The 17,174-nt window shown below is 44.5% G+C and overlaps 1 protein-coding gene across 38 annotated transcripts in view; it reads left to right on the forward strand.

Moving 5' to 3' along the window:
* ABI3BP (ABI family member 3 binding protein) overlaps positions 1-17,174 on the forward strand; it is a 137,589-nt gene that overhangs the window by 32,388 nt on the left and 88,027 nt on the right. For all 38 annotated transcript variants that reach the window (XM_088668137.1, XM_060273724.2, XM_088668152.1 and 35 more), the window contains exons 3-6: positions 10,752-10,820; positions 11,973-12,105; positions 14,068-14,249; positions 16,485-16,546. In XM_088668137.1, the coding sequence (XP_088524263.1) occupies positions 10,752-10,820; positions 11,973-12,105; positions 14,068-14,249; positions 16,485-16,546 (446 nt within the window). The remainder of the gene's footprint in view (positions 1-10,751; positions 10,821-11,972; positions 12,106-14,067; positions 14,250-16,484; positions 16,547-17,174) is intronic.

Genomic DNA, 17,174 nt, shown 5'->3' on the forward strand with positions numbered 1-17,174 from the left:
TGGAAGAACAGCTGGTCTGGAGATTTCGAATACCTTCTGGTGATTTGGGGCAACTTTATTTCTTTGTACTCCTGGGGTGGGCTTCCTATACACACACTTTCTGGGAAGTGACTCCCACTGAATTTAGTTCTGAGCACCAGTAAACACATTTGTCATTGCAAAAACATCATAAGAAAGTATCATTGACAGGTGGAAGTTAGAAGAGCACGAAAGCTTCTAAAGTCTCCTGCTGTGTTTACATTTAGGACAGCAGCATGATTGAAACTGACACTAAAAGGAAAGAGCTGTGTTGATCTTTCAAATATGATTCAGTCAGAAAGAGGATGCCCAAACTCGTATTAAAAACTACTATTAAAAACTGAAATAACTTGAAAAATTGTAATAACCTCCAATTTTAAGACATGTCTTTAAGCCTCATAAAACAAAATGTGCAGACTTCATGACAGCATCTGTAGCATTTTTTACATTGCACTCAAAAAAGCCATTAGACGAAGTTTGCGTTTATGTGTTTGTGCACATGCACAACAATGTTTGCTTCAATGTAACAACAGTGCAGTCTGTAGTTGTGCCATCTTTCTGCCCTTTACAGAAATACAGTGTGAATCCATTAGGGTATACATGATTTCAGAAACATAGTAATGACTTGCTTCATTTTGGTTATTTATATGTTCAGTATACTGAGTGGCCACTGTCCAAACTGAGGGGTTAAGACTGCAGTCTTGTAGTTATTTTCCCATCAAACTCAATAGCTTTTGTTTCCAAGAAGATTTTAAATAATATTGCAGGCTGAGTAACTTACTGTACCTGTTTCTCCAGTAATGGTCATCACATCTCAAAAGAGATCCTGGAAGTATGGAGGAGTCTTAGAGAAGAGAATGTAACAAGTTTGAGGACATCGTGAAATACTCAGACACTGTTCCCTGCCAAGTCTCAACATTTCCTAGATGGGATAGATAGTGATTAATGTCAGCTTTGGACAAAACTCAAGCAGAAATTGTGTGCTTCTTCCAAAGTTGGAAGTCAACCATTGTGAATTGCTCAGAAACTTTAGTTGACCAAAGTCTACAGAATGCTATGTTTCATGCCTTTATAGTTATTGTTCTCACAAACATTTACAGACATGACCTGTGCACAGTTGAAACTGTGTGATTTCCAGCTCTTAATGGTTTGATATGCATATATAATCATTGTGATTTTTGTGTATCAAAACATTTATCCCTTACAAAAAAAAGAGAGAGGAGGAATTGGGTCAGGTCACTGAATGAATTTATAGCTTGCCTCCACCCATTCTTATGAGCAACAGTGTGTGTGCTGTTGCATGCAAGAAGCTCTGCATAATAATCTCTTAAACTGGCAGCTTCTCTTATGCTGGGTTGGAGACGGAGAGGCTTCTCTAGGGAAACCTCTTTCCTTAGTAGATGTCCAGTCACTGCTAGCACAGAACTAGCACCTGAGCTTAGCTGACATGCTTTTTCCTCAACAGCTTGCAAGCATTGCCCTTAGATAATATAATAATAATAATTAATAATTAATAATAATAATAATAATATATTATTATTATTATTATTTTATTTATACCCTGCCCATCTAGCTGAGTTAAAAAGAATACAGCATTAAATATTAAAAAAAACTTCCCTAAACAGGGCTGCCTTCAGATGTCTTTTAAAAATAGTTTAGCTGCTTATTTCCTTGACATTTGATGGGAGGGCATTCCACAGGGTGGGTGCCACTACCAAGAAGGCCCTCTGTCTGGTTCCCTGTATCCTCACTTTTCACAATGAGGGAACCGCTAGAAGGCACTGGATTTCAGTGTCTGGGCTGAAAGATGAGGGTGGAGACGCTCCTTCAGGTATACAGGATCAAGGCCGTTTAGGGCTTTAAAGGTCAGCACCAACACATTGAATTGTGCTCAGAAACGTACTGGGAGCCAATGTAGATCTCTCAGGACTGGTGTTATGTGGTCCTGACAGCCACTCCCAGTCACCAGTCTAGCTGTTGCATTCTGGATTAATTGCAGTTTCCGGATTAATTGCAGTTTCCAGAGCTAGTAGACAGCCGCCCTGGACACAGAATTAACCTGCACCTCCATGGACAGCTGTGATCTAAAATGACTCCCAGGCTGCGCATCTGGTCCTTTAGGGGCACAGTTACCCCATTCAGGACCAGGGAGTCCCCCACACCCACCCGCTCCCTGTCCCTCAAAAACAGTACTTCTGTCTTGTCAGGGTTCAACCTCAACCTGTTAGCCGCCATCCATCCTTCAACCGCCTCCAGGCACTCACACAGGACATTCACTGCCTTCACTGGTTCTGATTTAAAAGAGAGGTAGAGCTGGGTGTCATCTGCATACTGATGAACACCCAGCCGAAACCCCCTGATGATCTTTCCCAGCGGCTTCATATAGATATTAAAAAGCATGGGGGAGAGGACGGAACCCTGAGGCACCCCACACGTGAGAGCCCAGGGGTCTGAACTCTCATCCCCCAACACCGCTTTCTGGACATGGCCCAGGAGAAAGGAACAGAACCACTGTATACCAGTGCCCCCAGCTCCCAGCCCCCCTAGACAGTCCAGAAGGATGTTATGGTGAATGGTGTCAAAGGCTGCTGAGAGATCCAGCAGAACTAGGAAACAGCTCTCACCTTTGTTCCTAGCCCGCCGAAGATCATCGATCAGCGCGACCAAGGCAGTTTCAGTCCTATGGTGAGGCCTGAATCCCGATTGGAAGGGATCCAAATGGTCCACATCCTCCAGGCATGCTTGGAGTTGTTCAGCAACCACCCGCTCAATCACCTTGCTCAAGAATAGTAGATTTGAGACTGGGCGATAGTTGGCCATATTGGCCGGGTCTAAAGATGGTTTTTTAAGAAGCGGTTTAATAACCGCCTCTTTCAGTGAGCCTGGGAAGGCTTCCTCGCAGAGGGAAGCATTCACCACTCCGCAGAGCCCATCGCCTAGCCCTTCCCAGCTCACTTTTATTAGCCAGGATGGGCAAGGATCAAGGAGACTTATCTCTCTGCTGCTGTTCCATATCCATAAAGTGCACTGAGGAAAGATACTGAACAAAACGTGCAAATAGTAGAGTTCCTGCAAAAAGGTTTACAGCATAATAAAAACAAGACTCAGAAGGGGGAGAATAATAATAATAACAACAGACCTAGATGAAGTAATATAATTTAGAGATGGTGAAGATTAGTTACAAGGATGGAAGCTGGGTTGTTAGAAAAATTAGCTTGTAATCTTCTAGAATAGTTCAAGAAGGATCTGCAAGGAAAAGTGTTGAATTGCAGCTTGTAATAATCATTTCAAAAGGACAAAGAGCTGCAGTGCTGTGAATGTAACAAAGGAAAGAGTTTAAAAGATGCCGAGAAGCACAAGAAAAGAGTGAATCACAAGAATCAAAGTGGATTATAGGACTGGGACAAAAGTCGCTGACAAGACTGAAGGGAACGAGCAGGAGAATAATGAGAAATTAGGGTAGATAGAGAAGAACCACCATAGGTAAAGGGGAAGATATACTGAAAATGAAAAGGAGCATGAAAACAATGAAGAAAGCAGCAATTGATGTTAGCAGCAGATCAGAGAACAGAAATTAAAGGTTTGAGTTGTGAAACATGAAGCCAGTATAAATAATTTTATATTACTAATGAAAGCCTTGTATAATGGTTTTACATTCTGATTTTGTCCTGTAAACCACTCTGAGACCTGTGGGAATAGGGCAGTATATAAATTCAATAAATAATAATGATGATGATGATGGTTCTGATGGAGACAAAAGGATGAATTAAGGTTATCAAAGGATAAATAATCAATTAGTTTAAGCAGGTAGCACTTATTAACCTAGGAGAGGGGAAGGGAGAAGAATGTGGCACCTCACAGTGGCAACAATCTTCTTTCTGCCACCTAATAGATGCACCTAAACAGAAGACAAGGGTCATCTGGGCAAGGTCCCTTCCTGCCAGCAGAAGTAAAGGAGGGAAACTGGGTTAGCCTTGAGCTTCCCAAGAATAGTAGGATGAGAAGTGTCTCCCTTTCTCATTCTGTAAGTGAAATATACTCGGAGTCAAGAGTGAATTTCATGCTCTTTATTCAGCTCATAGTCATCAAGGAGGAGAAGAGAAGACGAATGGCTCTTTTCCCCAAACCGTCTGCTTATATACATTATTTACACAATGGGCCTTGCGTGATTGGCTACTTCAGGGCTACACCTGTGGGCCAATTATATTGTGGATTGACTTCTGCCTGCAGCCTGATTGGCTGCTCCTACAGGCCAATCAGGTAGCAGATTCACTTCTGCCAGCCGCCTGATTGGCTGCTCCAGCAGGCCAATCAGGTTGAGGATTCACTTCCACCTGGAGTTGGATTGGGTAGCTCCCGCTGATTCTGAATCCTATTGTTCTAGGATTCAGCTCAGTACATAACACCCCTCCCCTCTAAGTTCCAGTCCTGCCCGGGAAGTTGCATTCGTAGTCCCCAAGGTCTGCTGGCCGCCTCCGTGTGCGTTGTGGCCTGGGGTGTTCCTTGGTCAGGGGTTCTGGTTCTGGCTCGTGTTCCGAGGCTGCTGGCTGTGCCAGGGCTGTCTGGTCTGGCGCCACTGAACCACTAGGTTGTAGCTCTGGTTCCGGTGTCCTTCCAGCCTCGGGGCGCCCCTCTGTGCCTACTGCTTCTGCTTCCCCTGCCCACCCCTCTCGCTCTACAGGCCTCACTGCCCTGCTGTCCCCTTGGGACCCCTCTGTCCCGCTCTCCTCCCGGGTTCCTCCTTGGAATCGTCGCCGTAGCTGGTCGCAGTGGCGGCGCCAACATTGCCCCCCTTCCGTTAGTACCTCGTACGACACGGGACCGGTCACCTTGGTGACTGTGGCGGGTACCCATGCTGGGCCTGCCCCAAAATTCTTTGCATACACTGGGTCCTGGGCCACAAATGTCCGGGGGTTCCTGCCTTTCCCCACCACTACCTCATCCTGAGCTCTGTCGGGGTGAAGTCGGTCCAGTCTAGTTGCAAGGCGCCGGCCCATTAGTAATTCAGCTGGGCTCCGGCCCGTCGTTGTGCTTGGGGTGCTGTGCTGTGCTAGAAGAAATGCGGCAAGGCGGTATTCCCAGTCCCCTTGTGTCATGCGGCGGAGGCTTCCTTGGTGGTCCGCACCATGCGCTCCGCTTGGCCATTGGTGGCAGGGTGGAATGGTGCTGAGCGGATGTGGCGGATGGCGTTCTGCGCTGTGAAGGTCTGGAACTCCTCTGACGTGAATGCGGTTCCATTGTCCGAGACGAGGGTGTCAGGGAGCCCGTGGGTCGCAAACAGCTTACGTAGTACCCGGATGGCCGCCACCGTAGAAGTGGATGGTACCAGTGCGACCTCCAGCCATTTGGTGTAGGAATCCACCACTATGAAGAATGTTTTTCCCTGGAAGGGGCCAGCGAAGTCCACGTGCAAGCGTGACCATGGATGTCGGGCGGACTCCCAGGGCTGGACTGGGGCCCTTGGGGGATCCGGGCGGGATTCTTGGCAGGTCTGGCAGTGTTGGACCCAGGCCTCTATCTCTCTGTCAATCCCCGGCCACCACACATAACTCCTGGCAAGGGCCTTCATCCTCACTACCCCTGGGTGTGTCTCGTGTAGGGCTGTGAGGACCCTTTTGCGGAGGGGCTGGGGAACAACAACCCTGCTTCCCCATAACAGGCACCCCTTGTGGGCCGACAGTTCATGTTTGCGGTTTGTGTAGCCAGCGAATTCTGGGCCGGGGCTGCTGCTGGGCCATCCTCGCCACACCCAGTCCAGGACCCGGGAGATGACCCTATCTTTTGTGGAATGGTGCGCAACTTCTTGTGCCTGAATGGGTCGGTCGGGAAGCCGCTCCAGGGTCATAACCTCTTGCGCAGGCGCTGGGTCGGGGCCTGTTTCTGGTAGTGGTAGCCTGCTGAGGGCGTCTGCGTGGCCCATCGCCTTCCCAGGGCGGTGGATTAGTGCATACTGGTAGCCGGCAAGGAAAATTGACCACCTGAGGACACGTGGAGACAACACTTGGGGGGTCTGCTTCTCAGGAGCAAACAGGCCAAGCAACGGCTTGTGGTCAGTCACTATGGTAAAGGGCCGCCCGTACAAGAAATCATGGAATTTTTTTACGCCCTTCACGATTGCCAGACCCTCCTTGTCAATCTGTGAGTAGTTTCGTTCGGCTGCAGCAAGCGTCTGGGAGAAGTATGCCACCGGCACCTCTCTTCCATCCGGGAGTTGGTGTCCCAGGACAGCGCCGATGCCATAGGGAGAGGCGTCGCATGCCAGCACCACTGGCAGCCTCTCGTCGAAGTGTGCTAAGACCGAGTTCGAGACGAGCAAGTCCTTGACTGCCTGGAATGCGGCCCTTTGTCGCTGGCCCCACACCCAAGGGGCCCTTTTATCTAGGAGTCTGTGTAGGGGCTCCGCTACCGCTGCCTTATGGGGAAGGAAGGCATGGTAAAAGTTCAATAGTCCCAAGAATGACTGAAGTTCGGGCTTGCTCTTGGGCGCTGGGGCCTCACAAATGGCCCGTACCTTGTCACCGGTTGGATGGACCCCTTCTGCGTCCACCTTAAATCCCAGAAAGTCCACCTGCGGCACTCCCAGTAAACACTTTTCCCGCTTCACCTTGAGGCCCGCCGTCTGGAAACGGTGCAGGACGGAGCGGAGGCGGTCCTCAAATTCCTCTGGTGTGGGCCCGGCGATCAGTACATCATCGAAGAAGGGGGTGACGCCAGGAATCCCTTTAAGGAGAGAGTCCATTAGATTCTGGAATATGCCTGGTGCCACGCTAACGCCAAATTGCAGCCGCTTTACTCTGAATGCCCCTCTGTGCGTCACAATCGTCTGAGCCTCTGCTGTGGCTTCGTCCACAGGCAACTGTTGATACGCTTGGGCCAAGTCCAGTTTGCCAAAGATTTTTGACCCAGCCAGGGTGGCGAGGACATGGCTGACCACTGGCACTGGGTATGCATGGGCCGTGAGAGCCTTGTTTATGGTGCATTTGTAGTCTGCACAGATGCGGACCGAACCGTTAGGCTTGACGGGTGTGACAATTGGAGTTTCCCAGGGGGCGTTGGGCACCGGCTCCAGCACTCCTTGCTCCACGAGCCGGTCCAATTCCTCGTCTATGCGGGGTTTCAGGGCGAACGGGACCCGGCGGGCCTCGGAACACGAGCCAGAACCAGAACCCCTGACCAAGGAACACCCCAGGCCACAACGCACACGGAGGCGGCCAGCAGACCTTGGGGACTACGAATGCAACTTCCCGGGCAGGACTGGAACTTAGAGGGGAGGGGTGTTATGTACTGAGCTGAATCCTAGAACAATAGGATTCAGAATCAGCGGGAGCTACCCAATCCAACTCCAGGTGGAAGTGAATCCTCAACCTGATTGGCCTGCTGGAGCAGCCAATCAGGCGGCTGGCAGAAGTGAATCTGCTACCTGATTGGCCTGTAGGAGCAGCCAATCAGGCTGCAGGCAGAAGTCAATCCACAATATAATTGGCCCACAGGTGTAGCCCTGAAGTAGCCAATCACGCAAGGCCCATTGTGTAAATAATGTATATAAGCAGACGGTTTGGGGAAAAGAGCCATTCGTCTTCTCTTCTCCTCCTTGATGACTATGAGCTGAATAAAGAGCATGAAATTCACTCTTGACTCCGAGTATATTTCACTATCCCATCCTCGTCGCCAGTGAAATATACTCGGAGTCAAGAGTGAATTTCATGCTCTTTATTCAGCTCATAGTCATCAAGGAGGAGAAGAGAAGACGAATGGCTCTTTTCCCCAAACCGTCTGCTTATATACATTATTTACACAATGGGCCTTGCGTGATTGGCTACTTCAGGGCTACACCTGTGGGCCAATTATATTGTGGATTGACTTCTGCCTGCAGCCTGATTGGCTGCTCCTACAGGCCAATCAGGTAGCAGATTCACTTCTGCCAGCCGCCTGATTGGCTGCTCCAGCAGGCCAATCAGGTTGAGGATTCACTTCCACCTGGAGTTGGATTGGGTAGCTCCCGCTGATTCTGAATCCTATTGTTCTAGGATTCAGCTCAGTACATAACAGTAAGAAAGGAAGAAAGATAATTGGTTTTCACCTTCATTCCTACTTGAGAGCAAACTGGATCTGCATGCTAAGTCTCTGCCTACATCTGTGATTTTCCACGGACTGCATTTTTCTAAAACATTAATCAATGAATAGATACCAGTTTAAAACTTTACAAATCAAGTCTTTTAAAATTCAGTAGTCATAGAATCATAGTATTCTTTATATTCAATTTTTAAAAGTCTGATTAAAATGTTTACACCTTGAGGGCTTTGGTTAGCCCCAAATAATTTTGAATTTGCACAACTAAATATTTGAAAATGCCGAAAATATCCTTTTATCAATGGAGGAAATAGATATATTCAAAAAGCAAACAAAAAAACCTTACATTTTTGCAACAAAAAAAGTTTTTTTCTCATAAGCATTGTTTTAATCAGTTTATTATGATCAACTCTTGGATGAAGTTAGCTGGTTTTCACTAGAAACATTTACATGAACTTATGGCCTCTAACCACAAAAGCATGTGTTCTTCCAGAGCATATCAAATGTACTAAGAATTTGTTAGCTAGTGAGTAAAAATATCAGTGAGTTTGGCTTTGGTTTATTTCATTTCATTGTTTCCGACAAAGAACAATGTTTCTGAAACAATTGCAAGATGGTTCTCAGAAAATGCACCCAGACAGCAATTTATTCTGAGACTGGAAAAAAATGTGGTTAGGTTTATAAAAGGAGCCTCTGTTTATGCAAATTATTACTATTGTAACAGAGTTGTAATATATATGTGTGTATTTTGACATTCTCATGTGGCCTAATTTATCCGCAACTGTTTCTAACGAATTATTAGCTATCTGATTTACAGCTTTATTTTTATAGAAATGGCATTTCCACAGCTAAATTATATACTATCTATAAAATACTCTAAAATTTTGCTTTTTTTCATGCTTGTGTATCAGAAGCCCAAAGGGCAGCATTTTATAGAGACCAAATCCACACAGATTTAGGCATGGTCCCATTGAAATGGACTTAAGCATGTCTAACTCTTTAGCCCAATGTGTTTGCAGCAGACATGGTAATAAAGAGGTGAGATACTTCGGTGGCAAAGAACTGCAGTGGATTAATTACTGCCTATTAATGGGACGCTCTTGGCGCTGTGGGTTAAACCACAGAGCCTAGGGCTTGCCGATCAGAAGGTTGGCAGTTCGAATCTCCACGACGGGGTGAACTCCCGTTGCTCGGTCCCAGCTCCTTCCAACCTAGCAGTTCGAAAGCACGTCAAGTGCAAGTAGATAAATAGGTACTGCTCCGGCAGGAAGGTAAACGGCAGCTTAGTCATGCTGGCCACATGACCCGGAAGCTGTATGCCGGATCCCTCAGCCAATAACGTGAGATGAGCGCCACAACCCCAGAGTCATCCACGACTGGACCTAATGGTCAGGGGTCCCTTTACCTTTAATGTTAAATCCTAAATTCCAGTATAGGTAACTATTTGCTGTTGGCATCATTTTCCTCCCAGTAAAGCCCATCTTTTACAGCAAGCTCGGTTCGGCTCAGTTGATTGATATATGCCCTGATCCTGGCACCTTCAAGCCCCATTTGCTAAATGGGAGAGTCCTGTCCTCATCACTGTCCCATGAGCTTCAGGTGATGAAGTTCGAATGAGCTCAATAAACTCAGGTCCCATGCTGCCTCAAACTATTAAGACTTTGGCTTATCCACTGGAAAATTGAAATAGTTAATTGGTTCATTGCTATATGTCACAGTAGCCGCTTAATTCAAAGGCATAAATCTCTAAACCAACACAATAGTTCTGTTTTAATATCTTCAGAGCTTGTCCCTTCAGATGTTCTTTCCTTCTTTTTCTTCTTACTTAAAATAAAAATTAAAAATGTATACAGTGGTACCTCGGTTTTTGAACGTCTCCATTGACAAACATTTCGGTTTTCGGACTCTGTAAACCCGGAAGTAAATGCTTCAGTTTTCGAATACGCCTCAGAAGTCGAACATGCCACGCAGCTTCCACTGAGTGCAAAATCCTGAGGCCTAGCTTTCGGCTATTGAGTTTTTGGTTTTCGAACGTTTCAGAACTCGAACGGTCTTCCGGAACGGGTTACATTCGAAAACCAAGGTACCACTGTATATCACTATTGTATTAGTTCAAGTATTTCTATTCCTACTTAACCCACAACTTTTTCCCTCATACTTTTATTACTTATAATGAGGTTGATCTAGGGAACACAGTGAAACTCTGCTCCTGCAGTGGGGTTTCCCTGCCCCTTTCCCCTCCTCCTCGCAGCCTCCTATGTCCCTCAAAGTCAACTCCTGGCGGTTAGAGGACGCTTTGGAGTGGTATAGGATGGAGTGCAAGGGGCTGCAGTGGGTTAATCAGAATGGAAGGTGGGGAAATGCCTTGCATAAGTGGAAGTGCCCTCCCACTGGTGAAAGGCGCATTTGGATCCAAATCAATTAGGTATGTTTTTGTTTTCAAAACATATCAAAATTTTGTCATCTCATAAACCAGGAACAGAGAACCTGTGGATGTTCTTCTACAGCTCTCATCATCACTAACCGTTGACCATACTGACTGAGACTGATGGGAATTTAAGTCCAACATACGGTTCTCCATCCCTGCCATAGGTAATAATAAGATGCAATGTACACTCTTAAGTTTGTTGAATTTTACAAATGATCATCCTAATGTTTTCCAGACGCAGAGCCAAGATACTTGATTGCAGTGAGGTCAGCACCTGTTCCAAATTACAAGAAACCCTGCTCAGGTATTGTAGCAGTATTAAACATTTTTTCCATAAACAGTTAGAAGAGAAAACATTTATTTGAGATGGCAGATCTCAGTGGCTAATAGCAATACCTAACAAATTGTTATAACAATTGTGTTAGTTCTGTGTGTTTATGTCATGATATCCCCTGAGCGCTGAGACAGTGCCATGAAGGGGTCAGGGAGAGTGCCTGTGGCACAACACATTTCTGCAATGGCCTTTAATGTTCTATTTATTTATTTATTTATTTATTTATTTATTTATTTATTTATTATCTATCTATCTGCCATAGACAAACAGTAAATTCATTGGGGGGCAGGGATGTGAAGCATTGGAAGGTGGTTTTAACCTTCAAAACCATGTTACATTGTTATATGCTTTTGTAATCTTTCTGGCAAGCACCATACAAATCAAACTGCATATAAATTGGTTTCCTTTGCCTTGAAACACAACCGATGTAGTAATAAAATAATAATAATAATAATAATAATAATAATAATAATAATAATTTATACCCCGCCCATCTGGCTGAGTTTCCCCAGCCACTCTGGGCGGCTCCCAATAGAGTGATAAAAACAATACAGCATTAAATATTAAAAACTTCCCTAAACAGGGCTGCCTTCAGATGTCTTTTAAAAATAGGATAGCTGCTTATTTCCTTGAAATTTGATGGGAGGGCGTTCCACAGGGCGGGTGCCACTACCGAGAAGGCCCTCTGTCTGGTTCCCTGTAACGTCACTTCTCGCAATGAGGGAACCGACAGAAGGCCCTTGGCGCTGGATCTCAGTGTCCGGGCTGAACAATGAGGGTGGAGACGCTCCTTCAGGTATACAGGACCGAGGCCATTTAGGGCTTTAAAGGTCAACACCAACACTTTGAATTGTGCTCCTTTAGGTGAGGCTCAGATTTACTCCTGCCCTCTATTAGGTGACACACTAAACTGAATTCAGCTTATGCCATGTGCTATACACACACCCCCACACACACATACCCCTGTTTGTGCAGTTTGGGGTGATCCATCAAAAAAGAAAAAAAGGGCTGTTGAACTGCTGGAGGACCACAGTACATGGTTGGATCATAAGTTACGCAGGCCCTTTAGATGCATCTTCTAATATATAAAATTGTTTAAAGTTTCTATGCTTTCTTACATAGGTAAAACGAATGCACCAAAGCCTCTCCAGCTGGTAATAGGCACTTTAACTCCAACTTCGGTCTTCTTGTCCTGGGGGATCTTAGTCAACCCAAAGCATGATTGGACCACAATGAATAACTGTGCAAATGACAGGTAATCAACTGAAAGATACAGCTAATGAAGATTACGGGATGGTGCTTTGCCCATTTGGCTTGGATTCCAAGTTGCTGCTCTGTAAACGGAAGGATTCTGCATTCATAGAAGGATACAGGGCCAGCCCTATGGCCAGGCTGGGTGGCACAGGGCGCCACGGCGCCGGCCCACCAGGGGGGCGCATCGCAGCTGTGCCCACCCGCCCGCCCGCCGCTCTTCCGCGCAGCAGCGCCCTTGGCAGTAGTGCTACGCCTGCCCACCCGCCCGCCACGCTGGGAAACGGGGCGGGGGGGCGCCAGAGGGATCCGTCGCATCACGGCGCCAGGGCGCCAGAGGTGCTTAAGACTGCCCTGGAAGGATAGCTGAGCTTGTGGCTATGCCACATGCTTCACACACACTCTGTGCCATTTTTGATGATCACTCAGAACAAAACGACTGTTGAAGGGGTTCTTCCATGGGTGCAAGATCCTAATCACAGAGCAGAAGCATAGGATCCAAGCCTTGATAATTAAAAGGCATCAGAATGACGCAATGAAACCTATCAATTTTGGTCAGAACTTACCTTTTTCATGTTCCTTTTTATAAGTGCCAAAATACCTTCCATTTTTGGCAATTTGTGGCACATTGCAAACACATATGCTATTTCAGTGCTATTTCTTTGAACTTCTTTGTGCTCACATTCCTCACCCACATTTGCCCACGATGCCTGTTGGCTGTGGTGGTCCACATTATTTTTTCCAACAATGCTACTGTGGAATTGATGACGTTACATGTACTAGTAAACAAATTCACATTGCTCCTGCCAGATGAATTAGTGTGAGACTAAATGAAGGCTGTGAGATGAAGATGAAGGAATATGGTAGCATTAGCTGAGCAGTAGCAGCAAAAAAATGTGAATGTGTAGCAGGGTAAGTATTTTTCAACTGTCTGATCAACTGTGGCAAACAAGCTACTTTTTGAGATGACTATCGAAAGTAGAGAACATTGACACAAATATAGTGTTGGAATAATTCCTGCAACAGTTTTGGACCTGAAGTTTCCCTTCCCTAAGTCACAATTCTATGTCATTTATAGTTTAATTTATCGTGTGGCTGTTGCCTAAGAGCTGTTGGCACGTTTTTCAATATTGCTTTTCCTGCATAAACCTTGGATTGCTCCCAAAATGCTGCCAGGCTTGATTTTAATCTCAATTAGATCAAGATAAATCAGTAAGAACTGCTGAATTAAGTGGCATAGTTGGAATAAGTTGAGAGGACATTTAAGATTCCTTCATGTTTTTATTCCTGGAGGCCAATCAGTTCCAAACATGATGCAGTAACAACAAAAATCAATGCCGATTCTTTCCCCCCTTAATTGATTGATGAGTTCCATGGGGGGGGGAATAAACAGATTAGAAAACTGGGGCATATTTTTAAGGTGGGAAATGCTAAAGAAGACATGTAGTTGAAATATATTTCCATCAAACATTAAAGTAAGCTTTAAACAACTATCATTTGATTAGAAAAGTAGTTTATGAGAGCTGTTGCTTTCTTATGCTTAGATTTTCAGGTCAAATTTATCAAAATTAAAAAATTTAATGTTAAATCTGTGATGTTGCTTAATGATATCTGTTGATTAGACACTACTCAGTAATGTTTTAAACCCATATTTGTTAATTCTAATGAACTGCAGAGCTTGGGTTTACTATCCTGGCAATAAGCAAATTGTCATTTTGGCTGCTCTGAACAGTCACTTTCCAGTGATTGAAATGAGTCTAAACTAATAGAGAATCAAATATTTGCATAGAGAATCCTAAGGATGGGTATAGTAAATTTCAGTCTAGTCTTGCTTGAATCCCAGAAGCAAAATGATACTGACTACATCACCTATTGTTCCTTAAATGAAAAAAGCACCACAGTACCTCATATCTAAATTGTATTTCCCCCTTTGATTAAAAGTATCAATTTTCTTTTTCTTGACTAGATTTTATACAGTCCGCTACAGAGAAAAGGACAAGAATAAGAAGTGGGTTCTCCAGCTTTGTCCAACAACAGAAACTGTGGTGGATAATCTGAAACCCAACACAATTTATGAATTTGGAGTGAAAGACAATACAGATAATGGGGTCTGGAGCAAGATTTTCAATCACAAAGTTTCTGTGCCTGGTAAGTAACGTGTATGTCTTCCTGAGCAGAACAAGATGTTACAGGGTAGGCATTTATACACATTTTAGCTCTTCTCAGACATAAAGTTTCGTTGTTGTTGTTTAGTTGTTTAGTCGTGTCCGACTCTTCATGACCCCATGGACCTGAGCATGCCAGGCACTCCTGTCTTCCACTGACTCCCACAGTTTGGTCAGACTCATGTGGGTAGCTTCGAGAACACTGTCCAACCATCTCGTCCTCTGTCGTCCCCTTCTCCTTGTGCCCTCCATCTTTCCTAACATCAGGGTCTTTTCCAGGGAGTCTTCTCTTCTCACGAGGTGGCCAAAGTATTGGAGCCTCAGCTTCACGATCTCTCCTTCCAGTGAGCACTCAGGGCTGATTTCCATAAGAATGGATAAGTTTGATCTTCTTGCAGTCCATGGAACTCTCAAGAGTCTCCTCCAACACCATAATTCAAAAGCATCAATTCTTCGGTGATCAGCCTTCTTTATGGTCCAGCTCTCACTTCTGTACATCACTACTGGGAAAACCATAGCTTTAACTATATGGACCTTTGCCGGCAAGGTGATGTCTCTGCTTTTGAAGATGCTTTCTAGGTTTGTCATTGCTTTTCTCCCAAGAAGCAGGCATCTTTTAATTTCATGACTGCTGTCACCATCTGCAGCACATGGGTGAAGAAAGTGAAACCTTCCATTTCCTGCCTTGCTGTACTGTGTATTGCTTTCAGCAAACTTCCCTCTGCCAGGCTCACTTCCATTATTGAAATTGACCTGGGGAGAAACTGTTTGAAGCAGCAGAGCAAAGTTGAGTATGGCCGGGGTGTGCATGGGTTTCATTCACATCCCCTGTGCGCTCTTTTCTTATTGAAATAATAGATTCCCTACATCTATGCATGATGCAGACTGTTAAGCACAGCTGTCCCATCATGTCATAGTTTGGCTCTATGTTATTGAAGAGAAATGTCAGGTTATTGGCAAGTTATACAGTTGTTAAAATTATTAATGTCAAGACTCTACTGCATGTTGAGAATCAATAAAAAATTAGAGATGGTTTTTTTTATAAAAAAATCCAAATCTGACATCACAGAATGCCTCCAAACAGATTTAGTTTGCTCTCCAGTATTAATCTGCACTTTGAGACATTTCATGAACTCGTTATTTTTTTCTCACCTGTCTTTTTCTCTAGGGTTCCTTGTAGTCAAATCAGTGCAGTGCAACATGTCATATTTTAATAACCTGCTTCATTGTTGTTGTTCGCAATTACATGTAGCACTAGCCTGTCCAGTATGAACAAAGTACTGTTGAGGCTGTTCAGGGTGCTTGTAGCTTTAATTAAAAGTTTCCTGTTTGCAGATCTTTCTGGATTTCTTTCTTTCTATTGATCACAGCTAGGAAATTAATGTTTTAATTGCCCTTTGAATAGCCTTTCTCAATCTGACAACTATTGATTTCTGCACCTACGAAAGCAGAATAGATGTCTCTAATTCCTGTTTCCCTTGCATTGCTTTCTCTCCCATTTTACGTGGCAAAATAGCATCATATCCATTTTGTTACATCCAACTATTCCTACAGTACTAGCATCTGCTAGTGTTGGCATTGTCTCTTACACATAACTTGAAGATTCCCTTTTTCCGTTCATTCACCTGAAAAAGCTAGGTTCTGAAGTGGCATATTTGCTTCCTTAATTGGGGTTGTGGTTATTTCATTTTATGTATGGCATACATTTTTGTTTTATTCTGATATAAAATCTTTCATGCATGCAGTGGAAAACTTTTTGTGTCTGTGTGGAATGTTCTCAAGCTGTGTAATGTACTCTATTTTCTATCTTGTCACTTGTCACTTACATGCCAATTCCTTCCTTTTCAAAGTATTGCTTCAAACCATAGTTACAATGGAAACTCTAGCTAGCATTAATAATGGTTAAGCATGGTGCAGCCATAACCATTACTATAGTTAAGCTTTCAATGTGGATTTTGTATACAAGAATAAATATTTTGGTGGAACAAGAGGGTCCGTTCCCTACCCTTGAACTGTTGTATATGTCTGCACTGGACAAAAAGTGGGAGCTCTATTCTGTTGAGAATGTAAATGGAATAATAGGAGAATAAATAACAGTTTGATCGTTAACAGCCATCAACATTGGGGACCAACTGGAATAGATCTCCCTATGTTTGATATTAAAAGGGGGTTTGTGTGTTGAAGAACAGAGAGTCACTTTGTTGTGTTTTTCAACCAGGTAAAAACAAAGAAAATGGACAACTCCAGAATAATTACAAAATATCAAGAATCCCAACTCAGGTATGAAACTAAGCTTATTTTAGGGTCTGATACTGTGTAAAAGACTAATATGTCAAATCTGGTAGTTCTGGGGTTTTTATTTTATTTTTCTCAACTAAAGTTTTTCTCAACTAAAGTTTTTTCTCAACACACAAGTACTTCTCACTTCCTCAAATCAGAAGAGTATCCTATCCATCGCAATTTCACAGAAAACTGGGTTTTACTAGTTGCATTTTTGGGTGCAGTATATCTAATTTATACCAGATCCAGCCTTGGCAGATGAGAATTATTTTTGGAGATGGAAAAACATGGTACAATCATACCTTGGGTTGCGTCCGCTGTGGGTTGCGTTTTTCCAGGTTGCGAATGCGGCAGACCCAGAAGTTCCGGGTTCAACTGCATGCGCATGTGCAGAAGCGTCCTGCACACTTCGCGCATGCACAGAAGTGCTCTATCGCACTTTCACGCATGCGCTCTATCGCCGCTCAGGTTGCAGACTTTTTGGGGTGCTAACGGCACCCTGGAATGGATTGGGTCCTCAATCCGAGGTACCACTGTATATAATTGCTTTCCCCCCTTTTTTCATTGCAATTTGATACACACTGTTCTCTCAGGGGGGGGGGCTTTTACAGTGTAGACAGACTTTGTT

The sequence above is a fragment of the Zootoca vivipara genome, chromosome 4, assembly GCF_965207765.1.
Source record: "Zootoca vivipara chromosome 4, rZooViv2.hap1.1, whole genome shotgun sequence".
Lineage (NCBI taxonomy): Eukaryota > Metazoa > Chordata > Lepidosauria > Squamata > Lacertidae > Zootoca > Zootoca vivipara.